Raw genomic sequence first — 23,884 nt, 5'->3', positions numbered from 1 at the left:
TTCACTGGGAATATGTGCAGAGAGGTTGAGGCAATTTAAGCTCATAAGAGGGCACTGGAGGCAATATAAGGGCAGTCACCAACAACTTTATATTTACATGGATGAGGGATCAAACTCCGCTCAGTAATGCTAGACAATGACACAAGGCAGTGGCCAGAAACTGTAGCTTGGAAAGTTCTGGCTGGGCACGAGGAACAAAAAATTCTCCAGGAACATGTTTCCCAGAAAGGTCTTGAAATCATCAGCAGTAGAGGTTTTCAAGACTTGATTAGGCAAAGCCATGGTTTGGTCTATCTGGTGGTGCCATTAGTCGTGTATGCTCCTACCAACCATTTGTCTGTTTGTGTCTACGCAAAAAACAGGGAGCTTCTACAAAAAAAGTAGGGAGAAAGGGTAGGCTAAGATCATTTTGGAGGGTATCAAAACTTTTGTGTACACTGGGATGTGAGAGACAAAAGGCAACAGCAGCAAAAGCTGTGTGAGGGCTCATTTGAGTAGAACACAAGCAGCCCTCAGCAGTTCTAGATTAGTGAACACTCTGGAAATTGTCTGCTCAGGGTATGCAGGAGCTCATACCGTCTCTCAAGCGCCACTTGTGACAATCTGCTCAACAAAATTATTCTCCCATTTCTTAATGACAAAACTCATCAGCAACGAAACTGAAAAAGTAGCAAAAGTAGCATGATCAAGGCATGTCCTGGGATCTCAATGACAGCTCAGTTTCAGTCACTCTGGGGGTTGTGCTTAGCCACTGAAAGAGATTCCTAAGCTCCCAGCCACTTTACAACATGGGAAATCCTCTCTGAGATTAAAAAGCTACCGACAGAGGAAGTGTCTGCTTTTGAAGGCTCCAGCCACTCAAGAGATCCCTTCTGAAGATACAATCTGTTCTGTGAGATCCAGCCTATGCCAAGGATTTCATGTGTTACCTGGATTAGAACACAATACAGTGTGAAAAGGAGACCCTGACTCCATGAGGGTTTTTTTCCGTTTGCTGTGGAAAAGGCAGAAAAGGAATTCTAGCAGCAACCAAAGGGTAGTTAGGGTGACTGCAAAAGACTTATGGGACTTTGAAAGACAGTTACTCATTGTCTAAAGAAAGAAAATTATTTTATTTCTTAAAAACTGACTGCTAGCAATGGGAATTGATTTCTATGTGACTGCTAGCAATGGGAATTTATTTCTATGTGACTGCTAGCAATGGGAATTTATTTCTATGTTACCTTTCATGTTGAGAAACTTATTCACTATATACTAGTTACAAGGCTCAATGCTGCCTTAAGAGGTTATCCCCTCTAACCCAGCAAAAAAAAAAAAAGGAGTTGAACACAGTGTGGTGTCTGTATATTCTGTCTGTGTTATGCATTAGAGCTGCTGTGATTACTCCATTTTAGATTTTTGTGGCAAATCCTCCCCTAAAGAGTGCATCAATTCATATAGTCTTGGACAGAAACAGAAAGGATAAGTAGTGCTACCTGTCTCAGACCAAGAGGAATATTAATGTGCCCATCTAACCAATGTGTTCATTGAGCCATTAAGGAGTTTCACTGGAATTCCTAAGCCATATTAAAGCAAAAGACTGCAAACCACACCACCCTCTGATCATTCCCAGACAACAACTCACCTCATCTTGGAGCATATCACTAATGGAAGAAGCTGTATTTAAGCTGATCTGGGATTGACTGCTTATGCCACTGTCATCCCTTTGGTATTCGGCGTCCAATGACTGCACAGAAAGTAAGAGACTACCTCTGGGTTTCAATGTCTTTGGTCTCTCAGGAGCCTCCAAATTGCTTTCAACTCCAGGACTGTTCCCAAGAGAAATCATCGAAGTGGCACATACTCTTCCAGGATAACGGAAGGTCCTCTGGTGAGAAGTGGATCGCGGACTCTGCGGTTTAGGACTCATGGGCCTACAAGGCATGTCTTTACCATCAGAATTTGAGTGGTGGGGACATGATGGACTTGACTGACTAAATGCCAACTGCAAGTCAGTGGGGCTAAATGGAGATTTCATCCAGTATTCCTCTAGGGAAGTATTTAAACTGTTGCTGAGAACCTCCTGCTGCTCATCACAGTCAGAACTCTGTGAGTATTTAATGCCCAAATCATGGGACTGTACTCGTCTTCTCCACATACCTGCAGGTGAAGAGACATCAACAGGTTCCACAGAGTTGTCAAAATAGTTGGAGCCACTATCTGTTTCTGTTTTAAAAAACGTGTGTCCATTGGAACTACCCTGTCGTTCTACTGGTGTTCTCATCACGTGGCCACCACTTGCACTCAGACCCTCCTGTGTCGGTAATAAACTTGCTAAGACAGGCCTTTTTAGTCCATCTGCCTCCTTGCTTTTTAGAAAAGCTTTCCAGGTGCTCTGGCGAAGTTTGGCTTTCTCCTTTTCATTTTTCAGTGATACTCTCGAACTTTGCTCAGTGTTTTCCTTTTCTGTAGATCTCGACTCAAATAAGCTTGAGAGGGATTTGTGTGCCAAGGCCAACCTTGTCTTGAACTTCTTGCCCTCAGGGGTTTTGTTCCTTTTGTATTCGTTTTCAGGGAATGATTTTCTAATCCCAGAGTGCTCCACAGGTTCACCATCATTGTTTTCAGATGAACCTGAAACATGTCGATCTGCATGTTTGACAGGCCCCAAACAGGGAGAAGTTGAATTCATATCTGTGTCTTCCATCAGTATCCGACCAGAGCCAGAGGCCTTCCTCAGGCTCAATCTGTTGAATAATCCTGGGGGTCTCTCATAGAATAAATCATCATCATCAGAGTACTCTGAAGTGTAACTTTCCTTCCTATGGAAGACTAAACCAGATGGACAGCTTTTCAAAGACAGTAAACTTGCAGTGTCTTCATCATCTTTCCCAGCTTCCAGCTCTTCTGTCTTTGCCTTGCTGCCAAAGAAACTGCTAGTTCCCTGATTTTCTGCTGTGGCAGGCTTAGTTTTCCTGAAAGATGTCATTTTTGAGAATACTAAAAACCTGGAAGCTTTCCCACTATTCTCATTCTTTGTTGGCTTCTGCACCGCTTTATAGAGACTGCTGTTACTTCCCAGGATGTGGGATAAGTTGTCATCCATTTCCTCGCTGTTAGTGCTGCAGGTACTTACATTATCCAGGCCCAGCATGCAAGTGTTATGGATCTCCCTGTTCACAGACTCATCAAAGACATCAGACACATCTAGACTGAGTGCACTGTCTTTGCTGGGGTTAGCAGTGTCTTCTGCAGCAGAGCCCTGCCTTCCTTCCCTAGGAGAAGGTCCTTCACAAATACCTATTTCTTCCCTTGAGCCATTACAGCCTTCATTTCCTTGCCTGCCTACTGCTTGTTCAGAGACAATGCTGGGCCCTTGAAGGTCATCAGCACCATCTCCCGGACACAAACTGCTTACACTGCTGCTCGTTTCCAGTGTAACTCCACTAATTATATATAAGCCTTCCTCTCTGCCTTGATGTGCTTTGAATTCCTCTTCCTTACACACTTGGTCATCTCTTGTTCCAGGCTTTCTGGAGCCTGACTTTCTGAACTGTTCTAATTCAAAAGCAGTCTGTGTTCTGCAGGGCTCTTCCTCAGAGACCTTCACACCACCTGTACTGTGTGATTTTATGAGCACTTCTTCACAGGGACCTGTCTGACTTTCTGCACTAAGTGTATCATTGCTCAGTGGTACAGTAACACTCCTGAATTCCACTTCCTCACTTGTTACTGTGGGATTACTACAGGTGAACCCTAAGGATGAAACTGCATCGTTTTTTTCTCTTTTCTCTTCTGAAACTTCTGGTTCTACTTCAGCTGTATCCCTATCAGGGGGTACCTCTACACTGCCAGGAATGGGATGGGTGGCCAGAATTTGTTCTTTACGGATACAGTTTTCACCAAGAACTCTCTCTGGCTCATCATGAACTTTGTTCACAGTACAAAGAGATATCAAATCCCTCCTCACTACATTTCTCAATCTCTTGGTTACCACTTCAGTAGGAAGGTCATCATTCAGTGTCTTGGACTGTAATCCTTTCTGCTCTACAGAGACTATAATTAGTGCAGGCTTTAACTCTGGAACAGTCATTAGATCCCTCCTCTGGCTTATATAATTTGATCTGGGAGTCCTTTCAACAGCAAAGGTGCTGTCACTGTCTTCATCCTTTCCTTTATGAGTAGGATGTTCATTTGTTACTAGCTCAGAGTCGCTCCTTAAGGTACCAGTTTTGCAACTTGTATTTTGCTTCAGTGGCTCTTCGTGCTCTGTCCCAGTGTCACTGCCACCTGGTTGTACTGTGGTTTCCAGGAATTTCCAACCAAAGTCAAGATTAGAAGAATGATCTGCCCATCTTTCCCCTGCCACAATCGTCATACCTGACAGTTCTGATTCAAGGCCATTCTCCTTCAAACATTTTTGGTCTATTCCACTATTGGAAACACAGTTTACAGAGTAATCCCAATCTCTGTTTTCCACAACAGCAGGAAAACTTACATGAGAAGCTGCAAGGTTCTCAGTGCCACCAGTGCCCAATTCAACATCAGCATCACAGGGGAATCTGCCTGCTTCCAGAGCTCTTTCAGCTTTGTACTCATCACTTTTTATGAGTTCTTCAGCGTTTATGGTCACTGGCTCACAGTCCAGGGCAGAGGAAGTCTGCTTTTGTTTGGGGCTGCACTCACAAGCATCACCCTGTGTTAAGCTGTCAGCACAGGTACCAACTGGCTCTGGGTTCAGGCCACATGTCTCTGATTTAGAGCGCAAATAATAATCAATGCACTGGGGAGAGCCTGCTGGTTGAGAAACCTGACACTCCTTTGAGTTCGTGTCAGTATCAAGAAGAGATCTTTTTATGCCAAACTGGCCCTCTATTTTTATTGCTGGCTCAGGGCTTACAGGTACCCTTCCTAAGTTTTTCCAAGTGCATTCAAAATCCAACCCTTGAAGATGTATTCTGGAACATGACCATCTGAATTTGTTTGTAAGGTGAATGCAGCTCCCCACATATTCTGTCTGGCTTTGAACACTGATGTTTTCAGGTACACTGTGCCATGTTTTACTTTCTGTAATCTCTGACCTTGTGTGTGGTGGCCGAGATTTTGGTTTGAAGCCACTCTGGTAAAAGAGTGAATCTGATGTCAACATAGTCTCTGTACGTCCATGTTTTATCCTTTTGCCTGTAGTTTCCTCACTGTCAGCTGAATTCCTCCTGCTGCATTTTATACTGGACATAGAATCTAACTCACACTTATAGTCAGATGTCTCAGTGTAACTTTTAGAGTTAGGTCCATTCGTTTCAAAATGAAGATTAGGCAAACTACAGCTAGACACTGCATCTGACTGGAAGGAAAATTGCTGTACCTCAGGAAAAATCAAACAATTTTCTGAGTTTGCTTTGAAACAGTCAATGCTTAATACTGCAGGATGTTCCCTCTCTCTTGTAACATCATCTTCTGTAGGTACTGGGTTGGTACAGGATTGCACTTTAAAGCTTTCTAACTCTGCTTTATTTTGCAATGCTGCCACAGAACTTCTCTTTGCCTGTGATACAATGCCCTCTTCATGGAATTTGTTCTCTGCGATAGAAATATCACTAAAGACTGTCTGTTCTTCATCACCCAGTTCTTCACCTTCTGCCCTTGCTGACTGTACACAAAATTCAGTCTTGCTTGGTGCTGCTTTTATTTTGTAGGACAATCCGAACTGTATGTGCCGGGTGAATTCTGGCTGCCTGGAGCACTTCAGTCCGTGGAAGGTTGTTTCTGCCCTTTCTTTGGGAAAATTACAGCCCAGGGGTTTTTTTTCAGTGAACAGGCAGTTTGAATCCAAGCAAGTGTTCCCAGCTATGTCACTAGAAAGAGATTCTGTATCTGATGCACTCTCGTAAGGCTCAGTTTTTACATCTGACAAAGATCCACTCTGATGTGACACGGTCTCAAAATAATCTTCATCTGTTTCTTGGCTGGATCCACGTACCTCCAGCTCTGTTGTGCTTGGGGTAGAAGTACTCAGATCGTCCTCAAACTCTCCTTCACTGATGTAGTTTTCAACTGGCTGTGGGGTCTGTGAATAAACAGAAAGGAATGCTTTAGCAATGATTTCCCATAGCAGCAGGGCAACATGAATTATTATTAGAAAAGGGACTTTGGAACAAAATTAATTTAATACACACTGATGTCTTTGAAAGTTTTACTTGATGTTTTACTTATTGATGGTCCTGAGGTCTTGGTCTTTCTATTTCTTACTCTTCTTTTCCTTTAATGGTTCTTAAATAATCTTTTTTTATTTCATATGCAATTATACAGAAGCCAAAATTTTACTTTTGGCCATATCTTTCATAGCCCATTACCAAAACACATTTCACATTCAAATACATCAAATGAAGATCATCCCTTGACAGTAGATCTAAAAACTCTAATGAACCCATCTTCAAATTCGAGGAGGAGGTTTATGTGGAAAACCTGAGAAGTAATTGTTAGTGTATGCATTAGAGAAATCTGGTATAAAAATATGCAGAAACTGCACCTGAGTAACCAGATATTACCCATACCAAAGCCTGACCCAGAGGTGAAAGAAGCCTTAGATCTCACTTTCCAGAAGGTTTATACCAGGAGCACTACATGTATGAGTTATCAGAGCACATCCGAATCAGTGGCTCAGAGCAGAAAGATCAAACTGTCAATATTAGGAAATGTCTTTGTCCCAGACAGCTACACTGGGAGAGCCTCAGCCTTCTTTTCTTCAACCATCAGAAAGTTGTCTGGATGTTTCTTAGGATTGAAGCAGATAATGAAATCACAGCAGGCTTTCAGGAGGTAAAAATAGTACTTGCTGTCTGTCATCTTCACATTCCACTATTGTCAGAAGTTCTACAAATGTACACAACAAAGATATTTAGCTGATTCCAGCTTCAGTCCATTAATATCTAGAATGAGATGCCACATAAGTATAAATGGCAGCCTTTAACCCTAATTCTGGATGCTTCTTTAACCAGGTTTTGGTAACATTCCTCACAAGAATCATTGGCACATTTTAAAATCTGAAAACTGAGATAACAAACAATGAAAGACTTTTCTAAAAAACAAACAAACCAAAAACCACCACAAGTGAATGGCAGCCATCAAACTAGAACACAAGATCCTTCAGCCTGACTTGCACATCAGGGTGCTTTGTCACAGAGGAAGTGTGAGTCCTCATGTGGGAAGCCAAATTCCAAATCACATCAAAAGATATGTCACAGAGTTTCTGATTCTAGGCACCAAAACATAGAGGGTAAATTGGAAAAGGGAAGGCACAAGAGTTATTTCCAAATGGGATCTCAATAAGAAGACTGGTATTTTCTCTTGACAGAAGAAGGAAAATACAAATTGAATGGAGGAGGGAAGGGGGAGAATTTAGTGCTTTAAGCCAAGTCCAAAAATCACTTTCACACCATAAACCTGACCAAATTGCACGAGTCACATAACCAGCAGAGCAATATGTCCATTACTGTGTGCAATCAGTGACACATGTAATTGAGTTCCTTTAATAATGTGAAATCCCACTATCACCAGGACAGAAATGACCAGCACAGAGCAGCATTTCACATGGTGACAGCACAGCACAGAATGTGAGCGTTGGCTCTCACAGCAGTGACTGCAGCAGCTGCTCACAGTGACAGCACTGCCTCCACAACACTGTTCTGAACACAGATTTACAGATGGCCATAAACTGAGATAAAAACTGTTCAGGCAAGGAGGAACAAAGTAATGAAGATGACTGACTGTCCTCAAGGATGATTATGAATTAAATTACTAAAAAAATTGGGGCAGAAATCCCTTAAAGCCCATCTATCATTCCAAACATACCTATGTCAAAATATTCATACTGTGAGCCCTCCCAAATTCATTATTCATTTTTAATGGGTATTACACAAAATTTTGCATTTAAAGCAGAAGCATAGGCCCCACAATTGCCTCCATAACTTGTGGGGAATGAGGAAACAGCTTCTAGGTAAGAAGGGCACCAGTTAGTGTCAACCAGTACTCCTGGACCAGGCCAAAGACTGAATATGTGCCCCAGTACTGCTGAAGGGAAGAGTCACTGCCAGGATCAGCCTGGGGCCACCTCTGCCAGCTGTGCCCTGGGATGGAGTTCCCTTGAGGAGGGAGAGGATGTGGAAGCTTCAGTTCCCATCAAGTTTAGCAAAGTCCTCTGCCTAACAGACAGGGGAGGCCTAGAGCCGACCTCTAGTAAACCTGACATTCATGAGCTCACTAAACTTCCCATGGTGACCAGGGAAGAAACCCTAACAGGGCAAACAACAGGCAGATGGTGCCATTTGTACCTTCTTCCACGGGTCTTTGACTTCTCAGCATCTCCAGGAGGCCAGGCCTTTGCTCTGACCATGTGCTCTGTCATATATGGTTTTATTTTCTCCCAACCTGTAGTGTGTGTTTTGTTAGGGTTTCTGCAACTGCTTCTCATGATGTTTTACTGGGGGGTTAAGGACTCACTCAGAGTATAAGGGGAAAGTTTACAATGGGCTCTGATGCAGCCCTGTGATCCCAACACAGACAATCACAGGCTCAGGAACTGAGCAGATGTGTGGCAGTGATTCTCAACTAGGCTTCTGATTAGACAACAGTTCCCATGCCTTTAATTTCCATAAGATTGCACTGAGAATTTCAAAAGACAAATGACAGCTTTTTCCTGGGAAGAGTTCTTGAGAAAACCCTCAGTATCCGTGGACAGAGTTGTGTGCCTATACATCTCAATCTCAGAGCAGATAAACAGTTGGAAGAAAGGGTTTGAAATAAATACGAGAAACAACTACCAAAGTAAGGCTTTTGCACTTCACAGACAATAGAAAAATAACAGCAAAGCTGCCCATGCCTGCTTTTCTCTTGCATCTCTTTCACCAACTCTGAAATGTGCCAAGAAAACAGGATGAAGCTGAAATTACTGATCTGTCCTATTATCATTGCATGCAGCCATGTATTATCATAACCTAAAGTCACCAGAAAAATGAGACTTATAACTTTGTTGTGTGGAGATCTCTATCTCCATAACATAAGATGCCTTCCATCCAAGTTACTCTCATATGTGACATCTGCTCCCACGGGCTCAGTGCTCCTGTCTTGTGAACACTTCTAATTTGGTGGAGAAGTCATGTATCATTTTTTCTCTAAATCAGATTTGGTATTTGAATAATTTTCTCACACAATATTATATTGTGCCAATTGTAAGTTTTGTATTGTATCTCCCTAATTTTCTCTGCCTAACAACTAGCAGGATATGTTAAACAGACAATTGTTTTACTTCAACTAGTCTTTTAATTAAGGATTTTATCCTTAAATCTCACAACCACAAAAAAGAATCTGACCATTTATATGATCTTTGCTTTTACTTTGAATGCAAGTTCCCCAAGCAAGCCTAACTTGCTTTCCCACTAACTTGTGCCTGACTTTAGTTATTACCTCATTTCCAGTTCAAGGAACATCACAGAACAGTTCTTCCCTGAACTCAAGACAACATGAAAGCATTTTCAGTTGATATTTCAAAGGATTCAGACAACTGTTTTCTCCATAGGTGGTGTTGACAACATCGAAATCTTGAGTTGTTATCAGTATACATTTCATGACTCTCCCTTCATACCTTGTCTGACCGAAAGGCACAGTGCAGTATCTTTGATTTGCAGTGTAATGAGACTAAATGAGAGCAGTTCCCATGAACACAGGTGAGAACAAGCCAGCCATCCTCTCTGCTCAGTGGGCCTCAGCCCTGCTCATGAGGTAAAGGAAATGTGCAGTTCCCAGGGCAGGCATCACTTACAAAGGGTCTCATCCTGCAGAGCGCTGTGTGCTCTGCACTCCTGCTGATGCAGGTACAGGTGAGCTCAGGACACTCAGGATTTGGCTGTGCCTACTTCAGTACTTCAGTACTCCTGGTGGGGTTATCTACATGCTCTCTCTCCATCACTGTCTTTGAGAAGGGCAACACTAATATAGCCAGTTAAAAAGAGTGGGGAGAGAGAAAGATAGATGAAGCTAGTGGGTAAAACTGGCCCTTTCACTGGCAATATAGGCTGTTAATAGAGCTGCTTCAGGCTCCCTTTGTAGTGTCATCTAGGGTTATTTGTATTGGTTTAACTTGTGTCCTATATATTTTAAAAATAAGCTGAGTGGAATTGCTGAGTCTCTAAAGCTCCTCATTGCTTTCTCACAGAGAGTGACTGGGTATGAAATTCTGAAATTCTCATGACAGCTAAATGGAAAATATTTGAGGCAGTCTAACATGGTAGCATGAAACTCATCCACCCTCAGTGTAATGAGAGCTGTGAAAAGCTGAGCTTTCTTCTACAACCAAGTAGGGTCTTAGGTTGCCAAAATAGCTTTGAAAAATACTGGTTGTGAAACTGTCATTGTTGTCATTATGGATATCCTGAGTTGAGGGTACAGAGGAAAAACCAAAGGTGTGTTCAGTCACAGGACAGAAACAGCATTCAAAATACCCAGTTTATCCTTTTGTGCCTCTGATACACCTCTGCTCATAGAGGTACAGCCTTGGAGAGAGAGAGAGGAATATGGCCTCCAGGCTTTGGTCTCTCCAATTGGGCTGGCAGAGGTTGCCCAAGGTAATGTCACTTCTAGAAACTTGGATGGTTGCCAGGTTGGAAATGCCTGGAAAGATCTAAGACCGCCAAGCCTTTCCAGAAGAACTGCCACAGAAATGGCTTTTCACAAACTAAGTTATGTTCTTGGATTTAAAGCAAACACAGTACAAAAAGTGTTCCTCTTCACAGAAACTTCTGTCACAGGGTTCAGAAGTGGTTCATGGCAATGATGGAGCACAGCTGCCATCCCAGGGAACCAGTCACGCTACCTCAATCACCACAGAGCTATAAAGAAAAAGCCCTTCAAACACATTTGTGGAAAAGATATAGACTCAGAATTAATGGTCTCAATTTACCTACACTTTTCCATGCTTAAATAAATGCAAAGCCTGAAATCCTTAAAGCAAATTAGATGCCAGTCAGGGGTTGGATTATACATGCAATAAAGAGGCATAGGCCTGGCTCAAGGGAACTTTGTGTAGCAAATGAATTTGCACGTAAAGGTTTATTCTCAGAAGGGAAAACACAGAATTCTTTGGGAGAGCCCTTTGTGACGCCCAGAGTTGTGTTTTTCAGGGTTCCCATAACACAGAAGCACAAGCTTGTGAAAGCTCTTAAATGACTGGTGGCACAACCAACCCCTCGAAAAAGCTCCCAGTGGGACAGGACTTCAGATGGGAGGTGACAGTGCAGGGTGTAGAGCAGTAGCTGTGACCCACCCAGAATCCCTCTGCACTGATGGACTGCGGCTGGAAAATGACCCAGCAGAGATTCACATTAGAAACTAGAATAAAAACATAATGAAAAGTAGCCACATAAGATCCCCAAGGCCTCAAATTATCTTCCTGATCAAACCCAGATACCCCAACCCTTTCGTTGAATTGCCTTTATTTACTACTGACTTGTAAAAATAAACCTTATTACACTTAATGAGGAAGAAGTAGATTTAAAGACATTAACTTCAAACAGAACTTCAGTTTCTCAGTCAGCAGAAAAACGTTTTCTGAATTGTCAGTCATGTCAGTGGATATTATAGGTGCTTCAGATGCTTATAAAGAGCACAGCAGCATGAAGAAGAGCAGATGCAGCGCTGTGCTTTGCTGAGGACTGCTGAGCAGTGATGCTGTTGTCAGCACTGAACCCTCACAGTGATTCTGCTCTGTGCACAAATGGCATTCCACAGGCACTCTGAAAGACAGAGAAATGAAACCCTCTGCAGGTAGTGAGGAGAGTGCTCTATAGCCACTGAATTATGACTTGCAAAACTCGCAAAACATATTCAGTCTTTTTCTGCAGGACACAAACGTTTGCATCTTAACTGCACAAGAGGAAACAAAATTCACAGATGGATGAGAGAAGCAGAACTTCCCCAGGAGGTTCTTACTTCAGTCAGTGCAGATATGTACATGCATCCAAAAGCAATTTTGGCACAAAGTCCTCCTGCCGTTTGGTGACACAGATGTTTTGTTAATCATCTATACACAGCAACAGCACTGTTTGCAGGGCTCTCCATCCTTAAGTGGTAACATTTTTATATACAGAACCATTCAAATATAAAGGCATTAAAACAACATATCTCCCTTTTCCACAGAAGATGGATTTTTCATTGTTCCCAGATGGTGCAGTTACTTTTTGCTGAAAAATATCTCAAATCAAGTTGTGTTGATTTGTGAGAACTTGCCCTACACTAATGATTACTGTCATGAGGAAACAACCCACAGCCATCCACTCATATGTGTCCTGCTCTATTAATATCTAGTGCCTTCACTAGAAAGCCTTTAAATGGTTAAACAGCTCCCAGATCAGCAGGACTAGGTGAGCAATTGCACAAGGCTCTGGCAGCTACCATCCCTCCAGTGGTAGTGCCAGGCAAAGGCAGGAGGGAGAAGGGTTTGGAACCAAAGGCAAAACAACACACAGAATCAGTGAAATATCTGAACATCACAACAGCATCACAACTGCCAAAACCTCAGTGTGTCTCCCCCTCCTGCCAGCCTGAGTGTTCTGCTTCTGCTCAGTGTTCCAACAACGCAGCCCCGATTAACCTGCCCCAGAGGTCATCTGGGCCTCCACCATGATGTTGTCTCGTGACACTTGATCAGTACAGGACTGCAAGAGCAGAGAAACAGCACAGGCAGTGGGCCCCCTGCACTCCACAGAGCTTCTTCAGTTCCTTCCAATAAGCCAATTCCAACACAAAACCACTTTTATAGCCTGAAGCCAAAGACATTATCTCCCCGTTTGCTATTACCATTCCTACTGCCGTAGCTTAGCAGAAGTGTTGGCCAAGGTGGCTCGCAGTGGGTGTGATCTGGGAGCCATCTAGAGGTGACGGAGGCGCCTGATCCGACACAGTTTGCACAGGGAAACACACACTCCCCTGAACAAACATTTCAGTGTCTCACTGTGTGCAGGGCAAGTGGCTCACTACCAAATTCCTTAGCACTGCTGTAGCTCCAGCCAGATAGGACTGCCTAGCAGACGAAGAGGAGAGGCAGTGAGGAGGCATAAAGATTTATGGTGTTAAGTAGAAGATAAATATGCAAAAGAAGTTATTTGTACAAGATGATTGCACAAGACTGAAAAGTTCATGGCTCCCTGTATCTTGTATTTGTGGTTTATTTCTTCCATTAAGTTTTGCAAATATGTTTTTATCAAAGCAGCAATATGAGAAAAAAATATTATGAAAATACTTGTAGATTTATTCTCACAAAATGACAACTAATTTGTACCAAAAGAAATCCTTCATTTTAGCGAAGACACTAACTATGTAGGTTCACCCTTGAAATGTAAAGTTTAGACTGTATCAATAATTAACACTGTTATTGTTCTGAAATATAAAACCATCTTTTTTTTTTGTAAATATGACAATATAATACATCAAATAAAATTTGGAATGTGAACAGCTAAAATTCAGACTCCAACAGCTTCCCTGCTCTCTGACACGATTTGCATTCACTGCACTGCAACACTCCCTCTGCTGGCAAATCTAAAGGACAATATATTGCTTATTGCTTCACTGTGCTTCTGCATTCAGCACGTGGAAAGCCTATATTGTTAGATTGCTGATTATCTTTCCGTGAAAACAGAGATATATTTTGCTTGCTTTATAATACCAGGTCAATACTCCTCCTACCTCACACTCTTCTTCTATATTTAATTAACAGCAAAAAAGCTCAGGATGCCCCAGAAAAAGATAATCAGAAGTTACCATGTTCATGTTGAAGATACAGTGTAAAGATGGAGCAGGTAAATCGGTGCTCCCATGAGGGGGGGGTCTAAGCCACAGTGAAAATGCATTTTTGAGCTAAAATGGAAATACAGCTCACTTGGCCACAGGGAAGCTCCTGCCTCAGAGTCACAGAGGCAAACGTACATCCACCTCTGTGTAAATGTTACCATCAACCTTTCACTGGGGCAGATGCACCTTTGAGAGGCTGAAGCTGCCTGGTAGAAGCAACACTCAGCTGTGCACAGACCAAAAGCCCTGCCTAGAAACTCTGTGAATCCTTCAAATTCAGGGCCTGTGCTGTGCAGCCCAGGAACGTCAAATACTGACATCCTCCAAACAGTGGATGCTTGTATACTCTTCAAAAGATCATTATGTCCTGCTACTCTCTGTTGAATAAACACAGCACCCACAGTTAGTTTCCCCTCAGAGCGTTTAAGGGCATGTTTGACCACTTTGCTGAGGGGGAACCTTTAGGCTTCCTGGTGGAAGAAGTGGAGACTTCTGCTCTAGAAGACCAGACACTGAGCGCTGTGGTGGTGTGTCCTCCCAATTGTTGCAATTACATTTTTGTGAGTACACTTTAGAACAGACATATTTACCTTTTTCAAATGCAGTTCTTTTTTTCAGAGTGCCATTAAGAAATTACAGAAGGAACACTGAATCAAAGGAGTAAAAGATGGTAAATATCTTAAAGACAGGGCAAACTCCCCTAAAGAAGAAAGCTATTGGAAAAAAAACCCCAAAACCTCCATTAAAGACAAACAGTGGCCCAAGAAAGTCTAAGTGTATGTGTACACATACATGTAGCCACAAGACATCCACTGATATTCCCTCAGTTATCATCAATTCAGTGTTCAAGTATGGGACTACAATGAAATTGGAAGTTCAATGTCATGAGATATATGGTTTGTTTATCTTTCAATCTAAATACTCAGCCCACTTCTAGAACCCTAGGCTTTCTTTGTTTAATCAAGAATTTCAGTCTTCAGAGTTATAATTCAAACTGTTAATTAAAAGAGGACTTTGAAGGGAAGAGCTTATATGAAGCCTGGGAAATGCAAGGCAGTGACTGATACAAAATCCTGCCTTTCTTCACTTCCTCCTGCCATCACTGGAAACAGTATCACAAACATACTCAGCCACTGCAGCTCCCTCTTCATTATGTTGTTTGCTTTTGAACTAATATTTCTGTGGTCATACTGCTCCTTTTTATCAGCCCTGTGTGATTACACCAAACACCCTTCCTCTGGCACATCCTGCTGCTGAGTTCCTAGATGCTACAAGGCCCATGACCTAACAGTGCAAAGTGCTGGATAAACATGGTGAGAGTGTCTGCCCCATGGTGTTTATACTCTAATTATGCAAGATAAAGGGAGGGAAACAGGTAGAGGCAGAAAGTACTATTTTCATTTACAGATTCTGAGTAGATGACTTGCTGTACTTATACCAGAGCATCTGTAGCACAGCCAGGCATTCAACCACCTCAATTCCTGCTCATTACTTTTATCTTTTCCTTTCTCTGTTGAGCCTAATATCTCTCTAAACGTTGAGGTCTCCTCAAACAGAACACTGTGTAAACAGAGGAGAAAGCCCCAAGGACAGTAAGAAAAGATATCTATACAAACAGCTGGAGACTCACTGACAGGACAGAAATGCACCTAACACAATTGTAAACACTTCTTAATGACATTTTAAGGAGGAATGGAATCAAAGTGAAGGCAGAAGTGAGATGGGCATTCAGAGGAAGAAAAAAAAGTAGAAAAAAAGAACAAATAGGGAGGAAAAATATAGTATTTTATTTTGCATAGTTGGGGTGAGTTTAATGGGGCTCCAAGGGACGCTCACTTGAACATGCACATCTATCATGAGATATGAGAACAGAAGTATTATTTTTTCATATATCTCAGTCTGACTTGCCATTACTGCATACTCTTGATAGCTTTAAGTAAGAGCTTTGCTAACAAAGTCAGCCTGGTCTTTGACAGTCAGATAACATTTTTTCCTCCTTTTGTTGTCATTGCACTTCATCTGCAGGTTAACTCCTGTTCATATCACTCCATGTGCATAAAATACATAAGGCTGCCCCTCCTCAACTGGCTTTTAGTAGTTGCTTCTCACGCATTTGCCCTGCAGGGTATAACCTGGTCTCCGGACTCTTGGTAATGTTACACAAACAGAAACTCAGTGAACAGGCTTTGCAGCTAAAGGTAGCTCTTAAAAACAGATTGGATCAGATCTGAACAGCAAAATGAGGAATATGGGAAGAAGGAGAATTTTCAGACATGGGACAAGGAAAGCCTAGGTCTTGCTCATGAATTCAGGAAGTGAATTGAATCCAGCACAACTTTGCATCCTCACACCTTATTAGAGTAGCTGAGCTGGGCAACATGAGATATTCCAGTACCAGCAGTCTGCTCACTCCCTCCCTGCCCTCTCCCCAGTGGCTGAAAAATCTTCTCAATGAGCTTTTCAAAGCAGAAGAGATCAAATAGCATGCCAATTTGTATGAAATAACAATTTTCAGGGAAAACTTAGCTAGCAACAGCGTTGTAGAGCATGGGTTCAGCTAAGTGAAGTTGTACCATTTGCAAAGACCATTTTTGCCTGGTTTCTACCTCTCTTCCCAAATAAAGGGAAGTAGAAAGGGCTATTTACAGGGATTTTAAAGCCTTCACTATAGGCACAAGAACTGCATCTGTGCTAGGCCTGATCTGCAGCTCCTATTCAGGCTCAAACCCTTTCTGTGTTCCACTGTGAGGAAGAGAAAGCCTTTCATGTTGAGTGTCTGCTAAGGCAGCAGACACAGACTGAGGCTGGCATGTACTGCACACATGTGGGACCAGCTGCTGGGGCTGAGGAAGTGGCTCAGGTGCTTTTTGATGCAGCTACTCAGTATCCAGCTTAATGTCTTACTGCTCCTTTGATCTTGGATACCTGATTTCACCTCTGTTCCTCCTCTGTAAAACAATGGCAACCCCTCCTGACCTCTGAGCTGTGCTGTAAATACCAGATTAAGACGGCACAGGGGAATGAAATCTCCTGACTCATGAGATGAATTCAGGTCACATAAACCCTGCTTTATCTTTCAAAATCCACAAGGGCTGTATGAATCTGTGACCTCTCTCTGAGGTCCTACCTTTTCTCAGGAACCCTTTGTCCCAGTCATCAAACTTCATTTGATGTCTCTTGATTTGATTTGATGTCTCTGGATTTGATTTAGATTAGATACACTGACTCACTACATGGGTGAGTTAGTCTAACTACCAGCTGTGCTTTTGCCACAGCACTCCTGTCCCATTGGTGTAAACAGCTTCCAGGGATCTTCTGACACTCCCAACAGTGCATGTGGCTAAAACAATAAACACAGCAGTTACAGTGGCACAGGGAACCTGAGCTTGGCAATGATGAGGCCTCAGCTGGAACCTTCAAGAAAGCTTGATGTGTATCCTACATTGGGATACATGGAGCAAGTTGAAAGAAGAACAAGAATGATTTAGGATGAATCATGGGGGAAGACTGAAAGTACAGTGCATAGTCCAGAGAGAGAATACAATGTGAAAACAATCCTTAACTGCTGATATAAGGTAGAAATCTTCTCTCCCAGTGTATGACAGATAAAACACGATTTAAGGGATTTAAATTGAAGCAGATAAGACTGAAGTTAAACAAAATCAATAAAGCATCAACAGTATGAATAATGAAAAACTGGGACAGATTGCCTAGAGGACAGCAGAGAACCACAACTTTATGTCTTTAAGTACAGGTTAGATACACACCTGACAGGAATGACATAGGTAGAGTTCATCTCCAAAGGTAGGACAGACAAGAAGGCCTTTTTTGGCTCCTTGTAGCCTTCTAATTCAGTAATTATTATCTTGTAGATGCTTATTCAGTTATTTTACTGCGATACACAGGCCTGGGGGGATACACCATTGTAACAGAGGTGACACAGAAGAGCAGTCATAAGCAAAGAACTCCTGCAGCAATCCAGATCTACAAGCAACCCACAATACTCTCTGCAAGTATTAGGTGCAGAGCTCAGAAAGGGCCAAGGAATGTCCACTGAGTAGATGAGAGGTCTAGAATACATGACATATGAGAAAAGACCTGTTGCTTAGCCTAGAGAAAACGTCACAGTGCAACACGGCACACACCATCTAGTCCTTATAACTTAGACTTTTTATTTCAAGCCTGTTATTTCAATATGATAAAGAAGACAGCCAAAGGGACAGAAATTGTCCATACCCAAGTCCTTTGGCACAATCCATCCAGGCACCTGTGCCCTACAATCTGAGTTGGGCCTCTGTCTCAAGGGAAAGTGTACATTACAGTGAAGATTCTTCCACTGGCAGAGAGCATTATATATCTCTAACTAGAATCACAAATTATATCGATTTAGTTCTTCAGATGGAGGAACAGCTCCTTGGTCTGTCATACCTGTGTAATACCAAGGGAGATTCCAGGATTGCAGCAAGTGTTCACTTTGACTTCCCTACACTTTAGCAATGAAGCAGTAATTTATGTTTTTAACAGAAGGAGCAGAAACTGCTGCCTGCAGAAAGTGTTAACTTCAAGAGCATGTCACTCATTGGTTCAGTGGGGAGGACCTGGCTTTCCACACTGTAAGGTTAGAGAGAGGGATGGAGGACATGAGAGAAGCTGCAATAAATCATGACACACAATTTCTCCAACTTGGCAACATGCAGAAAGAAGGAAAAGGTCTTGCAGAAAAAATCCAGGGCAGCAGGATTGTGAGCAGAAGGTGGGAGTGGGTATGGTTATATCAGGTCATTCATTCCTCAGCCGTTCCCAGGCTCCCAAACTGCCCTGGGTATTAGCAAATTACTTCATGTGTTGGGGAATACAGAGGCAGAGGTGAGAAAGGTCCAGTCACTCAATCCACACCACATTTCCTCACCTAGCCAGTGCTAACTTGAATGCACAGAAAGACAAATCACCTGAAAGACAACACAGTCATTGGTCACAGCCAGCACAGCTTCAGGAGAGGGAAGTCCTGTTTATCCACCTGATTTCCTTTTATGACAAGATAACCCACCTAGATGACCAAGAGAAGCCAGTTGATGTAACCTTTTTGGATTTCAGCAAAGCTTTGATAGTGTTTCTCCCAGGATCCTTCTGGACAAACTGTCCAGCCCACAGCTGGATAAACTCATCCTGTGCTGGGTGAGCAATTGGCTCACGGGTTGAGCACAGAGGGTAACAGTGACTGGGGTGACATCAGACTGGTGACCTGTCACTAGAGGGGCTCTGCAGGGCCTGTGCTCTTCAACATCTTCATAAATGACTTGGACACAGGACTGGAGGGGACACTGAGCATGTTTTCAGGTGACAAAAAACTGGGAGGAGCTGTTGATTCCCTCGAAGGCAGGGAGGCCCTGCAGAGAGACCTCAACAGATCAGAGGGCTGGGAATCACCAACAAGGGGAAGTTCAACAAGGGGAAGTGCCGGATTGTGCCCCTGGGATGGGGCAACCCCAGATGTACAGACAGACTGGGAATGAGAGGCTGGAAAGCAGTGCCAGGAAAGGGCCCTGGGGTCCTGGTCAGTGGCCAGTTGGCCACGAGTCAGCAGTGCCCTTGGCAGCCAGGAGGGCCAACCCTGTCCTGGGGAGTCATCAGGCCCAGCATCACCGGCTGGGCCAGGGAGGGGATTGTCCCGCTCTGCTCTGCCCTGGGGCGGCCTCACCTCAACATTGGGGCAGTTTGGGGGACACAATACAAGAAGGATATTAAGCCATTAGAGAGTGTCCAAAGGAGGCAATGAGGATGGGGAAGGGCCTTGATTTAAAGCCATGGAGGAACCGAGGGCACTTGTGTGTTTCAGCTGGACAGAAGAGGGACTGAGGGGAGACTCAACTGCATGTTACAACTTCCTCATGGGGGGCAGAGAGGGCAGGGACTGAGCCTCTTGCTCTAGTGAGGACCAAGGACAGCGAAATTTCCTGAGGGAATGGCTGAAGTTGTGTCAGGGCAGGGTCAGGTTGGATCTCAGGAAAAGGTTCTTCCCCCAGAGGGTGGTTGGGCACTGCCCAGGCTCCCCAGGGCAGTGGGCACAGCCCCAAGGCTGCCAGAGCTCCAGGAGGGTTTGGATGATCCTCTCAGGGACATGGTGTGACTCTTGGGGATGGTTCTGCGCCGGGCCAGGAGCTGGACTTGATAATCCTTGTAGGTCACTTCCAACTCATCATATTCTGTGATTCTCTGATTTGAAAGCTTATGAGATCAGAGATCTGTGCATTTTAAGCCAAAACACAGCTTTCAGCAATGTAGAGTCAGGAATACAGTAACTAGAGCCTTCTACCTAATGATTTTGCTTGGCACAGCACTGACTCAAAACTATCACAAGGTTAAAAAAAAACAATCTTGCAAAAGTTTGTCTCATTTGATACCCTCTTAAGGTCAGTTCAAGAAAAATGGCACACAGACCTGCACAGACATCCAAAAAGCTGTAAACTTTGGTTAGCAAAACAGAGTTCAACTTTGCTCTTAACCACAAAGATCAAGTGACATATAAAAGGAAACAAAAAGATGCAAATCATACATTTTCAAATCTTTGAAGATCCTGCTGGCACTGCTTCAGGTCAGAGTACTTCTCGCTACAACTCATTTCTCTTCAGTCAGCCTTTTCACTTGCTTCAATGCTGAATATGCAAAGAGTACCAGACATTTTTAACCTCAGGAATAGCACTAATAATAGGCATTAGAGGTACAATATTCAATTGTTCAGGACAACCTTAACATGTAATTACATTACAGTAGCTAATCATAAATAATTGCCTTAGGGGAGACAAGGCAGCTGTGAGGGGACACAGCTTTCCTGTTCAGCTCATGGCACAGGATTCAGCAAGGACAAGGCAAGCAGCACTGGGAGAAACATCTTCAAACCACTCACAAACCCTATTTCCTCTTAGTCTTTCAGAGAGGGACTATTTCAGCTTGCTTCTGTGCAGCCCAGTGATGATTACCTTGTTGGAAAAGAGCCCAGTTCCACACAGACTGTACTTTGGGTTCTCTTATTTTACTATCACTTCTCTAACATTTTTCCTTTTATTGGATCTGGCTCCATCAAGTTTCCTTATCATTGTTCCCTTTCTTCCCAGCCCTGTTGTTTGCTTACACAAATGGTGAGTTCTGCTGATCTACCAGAGAGAAATCAAATAGGGGGTGATTAGCAGAATCAAAGATGCTGAAATCATGTCTCTAATGAAAAAGAAAGGCAAAAATAAAAACAACCAAATCAAACACACCAAAAAAAAAGAAAATGGGAAAAAGAGAAGAGGTGAGCTGATCCTCCTTTCTTCTACCACTATATAGAAGTAGGAAGTTTAGACTAAAATAGAGCAGAATTCTGCAGACAGATATGTTACAGCAGAACATATTTGTGACTTATTTGACAGGTACCTCAGATATGGACAACTGGCCTGTACCCTTCTTATAAATCATTATTTATTATTTTTATCTACAAATATCTCTATAAATCTGATGCTCTGTTACACAACCATTTCAAAGAACAAAGGCTTTTGGAGGTTTCTACAAATCTTAGCTCTTACAGAAATGAGTTCTATTCCTGTTATAAAGGGTTAAAAAGATTTTATTGAGGCAGTAGACAGCCTCCTTTAGTGCCAAGCTGAAAACTTCATTTATAACATTATTTCTCTGCCAGTTCCTTTAGTAGAAGCCTCCAGCCAACATATCAATACACCAGAACCAGGGCAGACACTGCTCTCACAATTAATAACACCTCACCAAAAGCCTTCATGCAAAACTTAAGTCTTGCAAAAGCCAAAAAGCAAAAGTCAAGGATGTAACACCATGCAGTCAATACCCTCATTCTGGAGAGGAAAGGTTTTCACTTAGGTGTTCAGGTACTGCAGTGTAACCTGGAGGACTGCAATTTAGTCTAGAGTTAGGATTCTGCATAAGCAACAGACCCACAGCTTGTTCAGGTCCCAGGTGCCCCTGTTCAGTTTTCTGTCACTCTTTCCCAGGCACTTTGCAACCAGCAGCCTACCTGGAATTTCCTGACTCTCCTGGGGTTTGTATTTGAGATGGCAGGGTATCTCAGTTGCCGGTCCAAGTGCTGCCTCCTCATAACTTGTGTGGATGATATTGGGCTGTGAAAACATGGGATGAATTGATTTTGCTTCTCTTCACTGTATTTTGTTGAGAGGGCAGGAGATCTTCTCTGTCCCTGGCAGTACCACTGATTACAGCAATTGTTGTTTCTTATGTTCCAGATTTTACTGCTGCTCCAGTTTGCCCACTCCTTTGTCAGAACTGAAATAAACCCAGGGCAAGTTCTCTGCAACACTCTCTCCATCTGTGATCCCAGCTCCGCTGCCTGGGCCAGAGTCAAGGTATCAAGTTCCATCAAGAGCTTCTCCCGAATTCGCCGGTCTGCTGCTTTGTCAATGAGCTGATCCAGGATCAGCTCTTCCTGCCAACAGCCAAAAGCACAGACTGATGCCAATTCTTGTAGTGCCAAAGCTTTGCTTGTTGTAAAAGTTTCACCTGGCAGTTGTCCCCACTGCCTGAACTGGAACCTCTGTGATACCACGCTCTGTCTGAGCTTAATGTGCCCTGAAATCTTCTCCATTGTTTCTTCAAAGGTGGTAGCTAAAGCCAAAGTTCTAAAAAATCCTTTCACATTCAAAGTGAAAGAGGAGTCCTCAAAGAACCTTAGGTTTCACTCATCTATATCAGCCAAGTGTCCCAATCAGCCAGGAACCTGAGAGATTTCACAGTTCCAGCAATACGTAGGACTTAAAACTGGCAGCAAGATGCAACAGGAATTGCCGTCTTTCCTTCTACTGCTGTGTAGGTCCACTGGTATTCCCACTAGCCCTGAACTTGCCACCTAAAAGACTCCTGCCTTCCAGCCCAGGTTGGCTGGCAGGGCAGGAAATGCAGTGCTCCTCCTATGCAGGCAGCAAGGGTGGGGCAGGTGAGCACAAGAGAAAATTAAATGGGAAGGAAATGAGAATATGAAATGGAAAGACTGTCTTCCCTGCTAGGAAGTTTTTACTGCATACCCTAAAGCTTGTCAAATGTTTACTGGGAATCAGACACAGACTCCAGGTTTAATGGTTATACAGACATTGCTCACAAGAACTAACAGCACAAATCTTCACCAGCAAAACAGTCCCCACATGCCACCAGGACATAAGTGGAAAGTGGGCAGGACCAGAGCAGCAATGAGATGGTGCTGGTAGCCAGGGATGAACTATGTTTGCCTTCACAGATGCAGGCTGGCAGCTCTTTATTTTTCCATATCTACCAATCATCCCTAACAATCATCCCTCCTGTGCCAGACCTGTTCCGAAGGGGCACTATTTCACCAGCAGTTCACAGAGCCCAGTCCCACAGCATGGAAGAGCAGCAGGGCTGTAAAAAGACCTTGGTAGGGGCAATTCTTCTGCTCAGGTTGGAGTCTGTGGCTGCCTCCATTTTGCAGCTCTTTTCAGCAATCACATAGCAGGTACAACTGGAAACACTGCACCTCAAAAGTGTGCGTTGTAGGAAAGATGATGAGAAAGAAGAAGGAGATGTCTTGCTTGCCCTGCATGTTTGTGAATATGTATGGTACTAAAAAACAATTTTTAACTGTTTTTCATATTTTGCTGGATGTCTGCTGTATCCCAGCCAAAGAGACCTGAGGGATCTGTGCATCCCATTCTGTAATCAGGAAGAAGTAAATGGTTCTCGGAGGCAAATGCCTATATAGGCCAAGATGGTCATGGTTTTAAGATACTCTTTCTCAATGAATTAGCCAATTCTATTAGTTCAGCAGTACTGTTCAATTTTTTAATAGCAGTAACATAAAAGAATTTCTTTGGCTAAAAAAGTATTCCTGAGCAACACTGGAGAAGTTCATGGACTTACCCACACCTGCCCACTGCCTCACTGTGTTCTTTAACAGGATCATACCAGCTTTTCCAGTAAAGTCTTGGTCACACAACAAGCTTAGGTGGAGGTGGAATGCTGAATTTCTCAACAGCTTTCGCATTTTTCAGAGACTTGAACTTTAAGAGGTTTAAAAAGTATGGCCCCGGCA

The 23,884-nt window shown here is 43.1% G+C and overlaps 2 protein-coding genes across 2 annotated transcripts in view; both read right to left on the bottom strand.

The window, feature by feature from the left end:
• The window catches only part of ARHGEF4 (Rho guanine nucleotide exchange factor 4), a 120,067-nt gene extending 116,594 nt beyond the window's left edge, over nt 1–3,473 (bottom strand). Inside the window, exon 1 of the mRNA XM_018083141.3 lies at nt 1,625–3,473. Within this exon, the coding sequence (XP_017938630.3) occupies nt 1,625–3,133 (1,509 nt within the window). The 5' untranslated portion in view covers nt 3,134–3,473. The remainder of the gene's footprint in view (nt 1–1,624) is intronic.
• The window catches only part of LOC108641397, a 98,091-nt gene continuing 77,347 nt past the window's right edge, over nt 3,141–23,884 (bottom strand). Inside the window, exons 4-5 of the mRNA XM_018083064.1 lie at nt 3,329–6,046; nt 3,141–3,152 (exon numbers count right to left, since the gene is read on the bottom strand). Of these exons, the coding sequence (XP_017938553.1) occupies nt 3,141–3,152; nt 3,329–5,215 (1,899 nt within the window). The 5' untranslated portion in view covers nt 5,216–6,046. The remainder of the gene's footprint in view (nt 3,153–3,328; nt 6,047–23,884) is intronic.

The sequence above is a fragment of the Manacus vitellinus genome, unplaced genomic scaffold, assembly GCF_001715985.3.
Source record: "Manacus vitellinus isolate BGI_N305 unplaced genomic scaffold, ASM171598v3 scaffold_60_pilon, whole genome shotgun sequence".
Classification (NCBI taxonomy): domain Eukaryota; kingdom Metazoa; phylum Chordata; class Aves; order Passeriformes; family Pipridae; genus Manacus; species Manacus vitellinus.
Note: the sequence above shows the minus strand (reverse complement) of the source record. Positions and strands in the feature narration are given on the sequence as shown.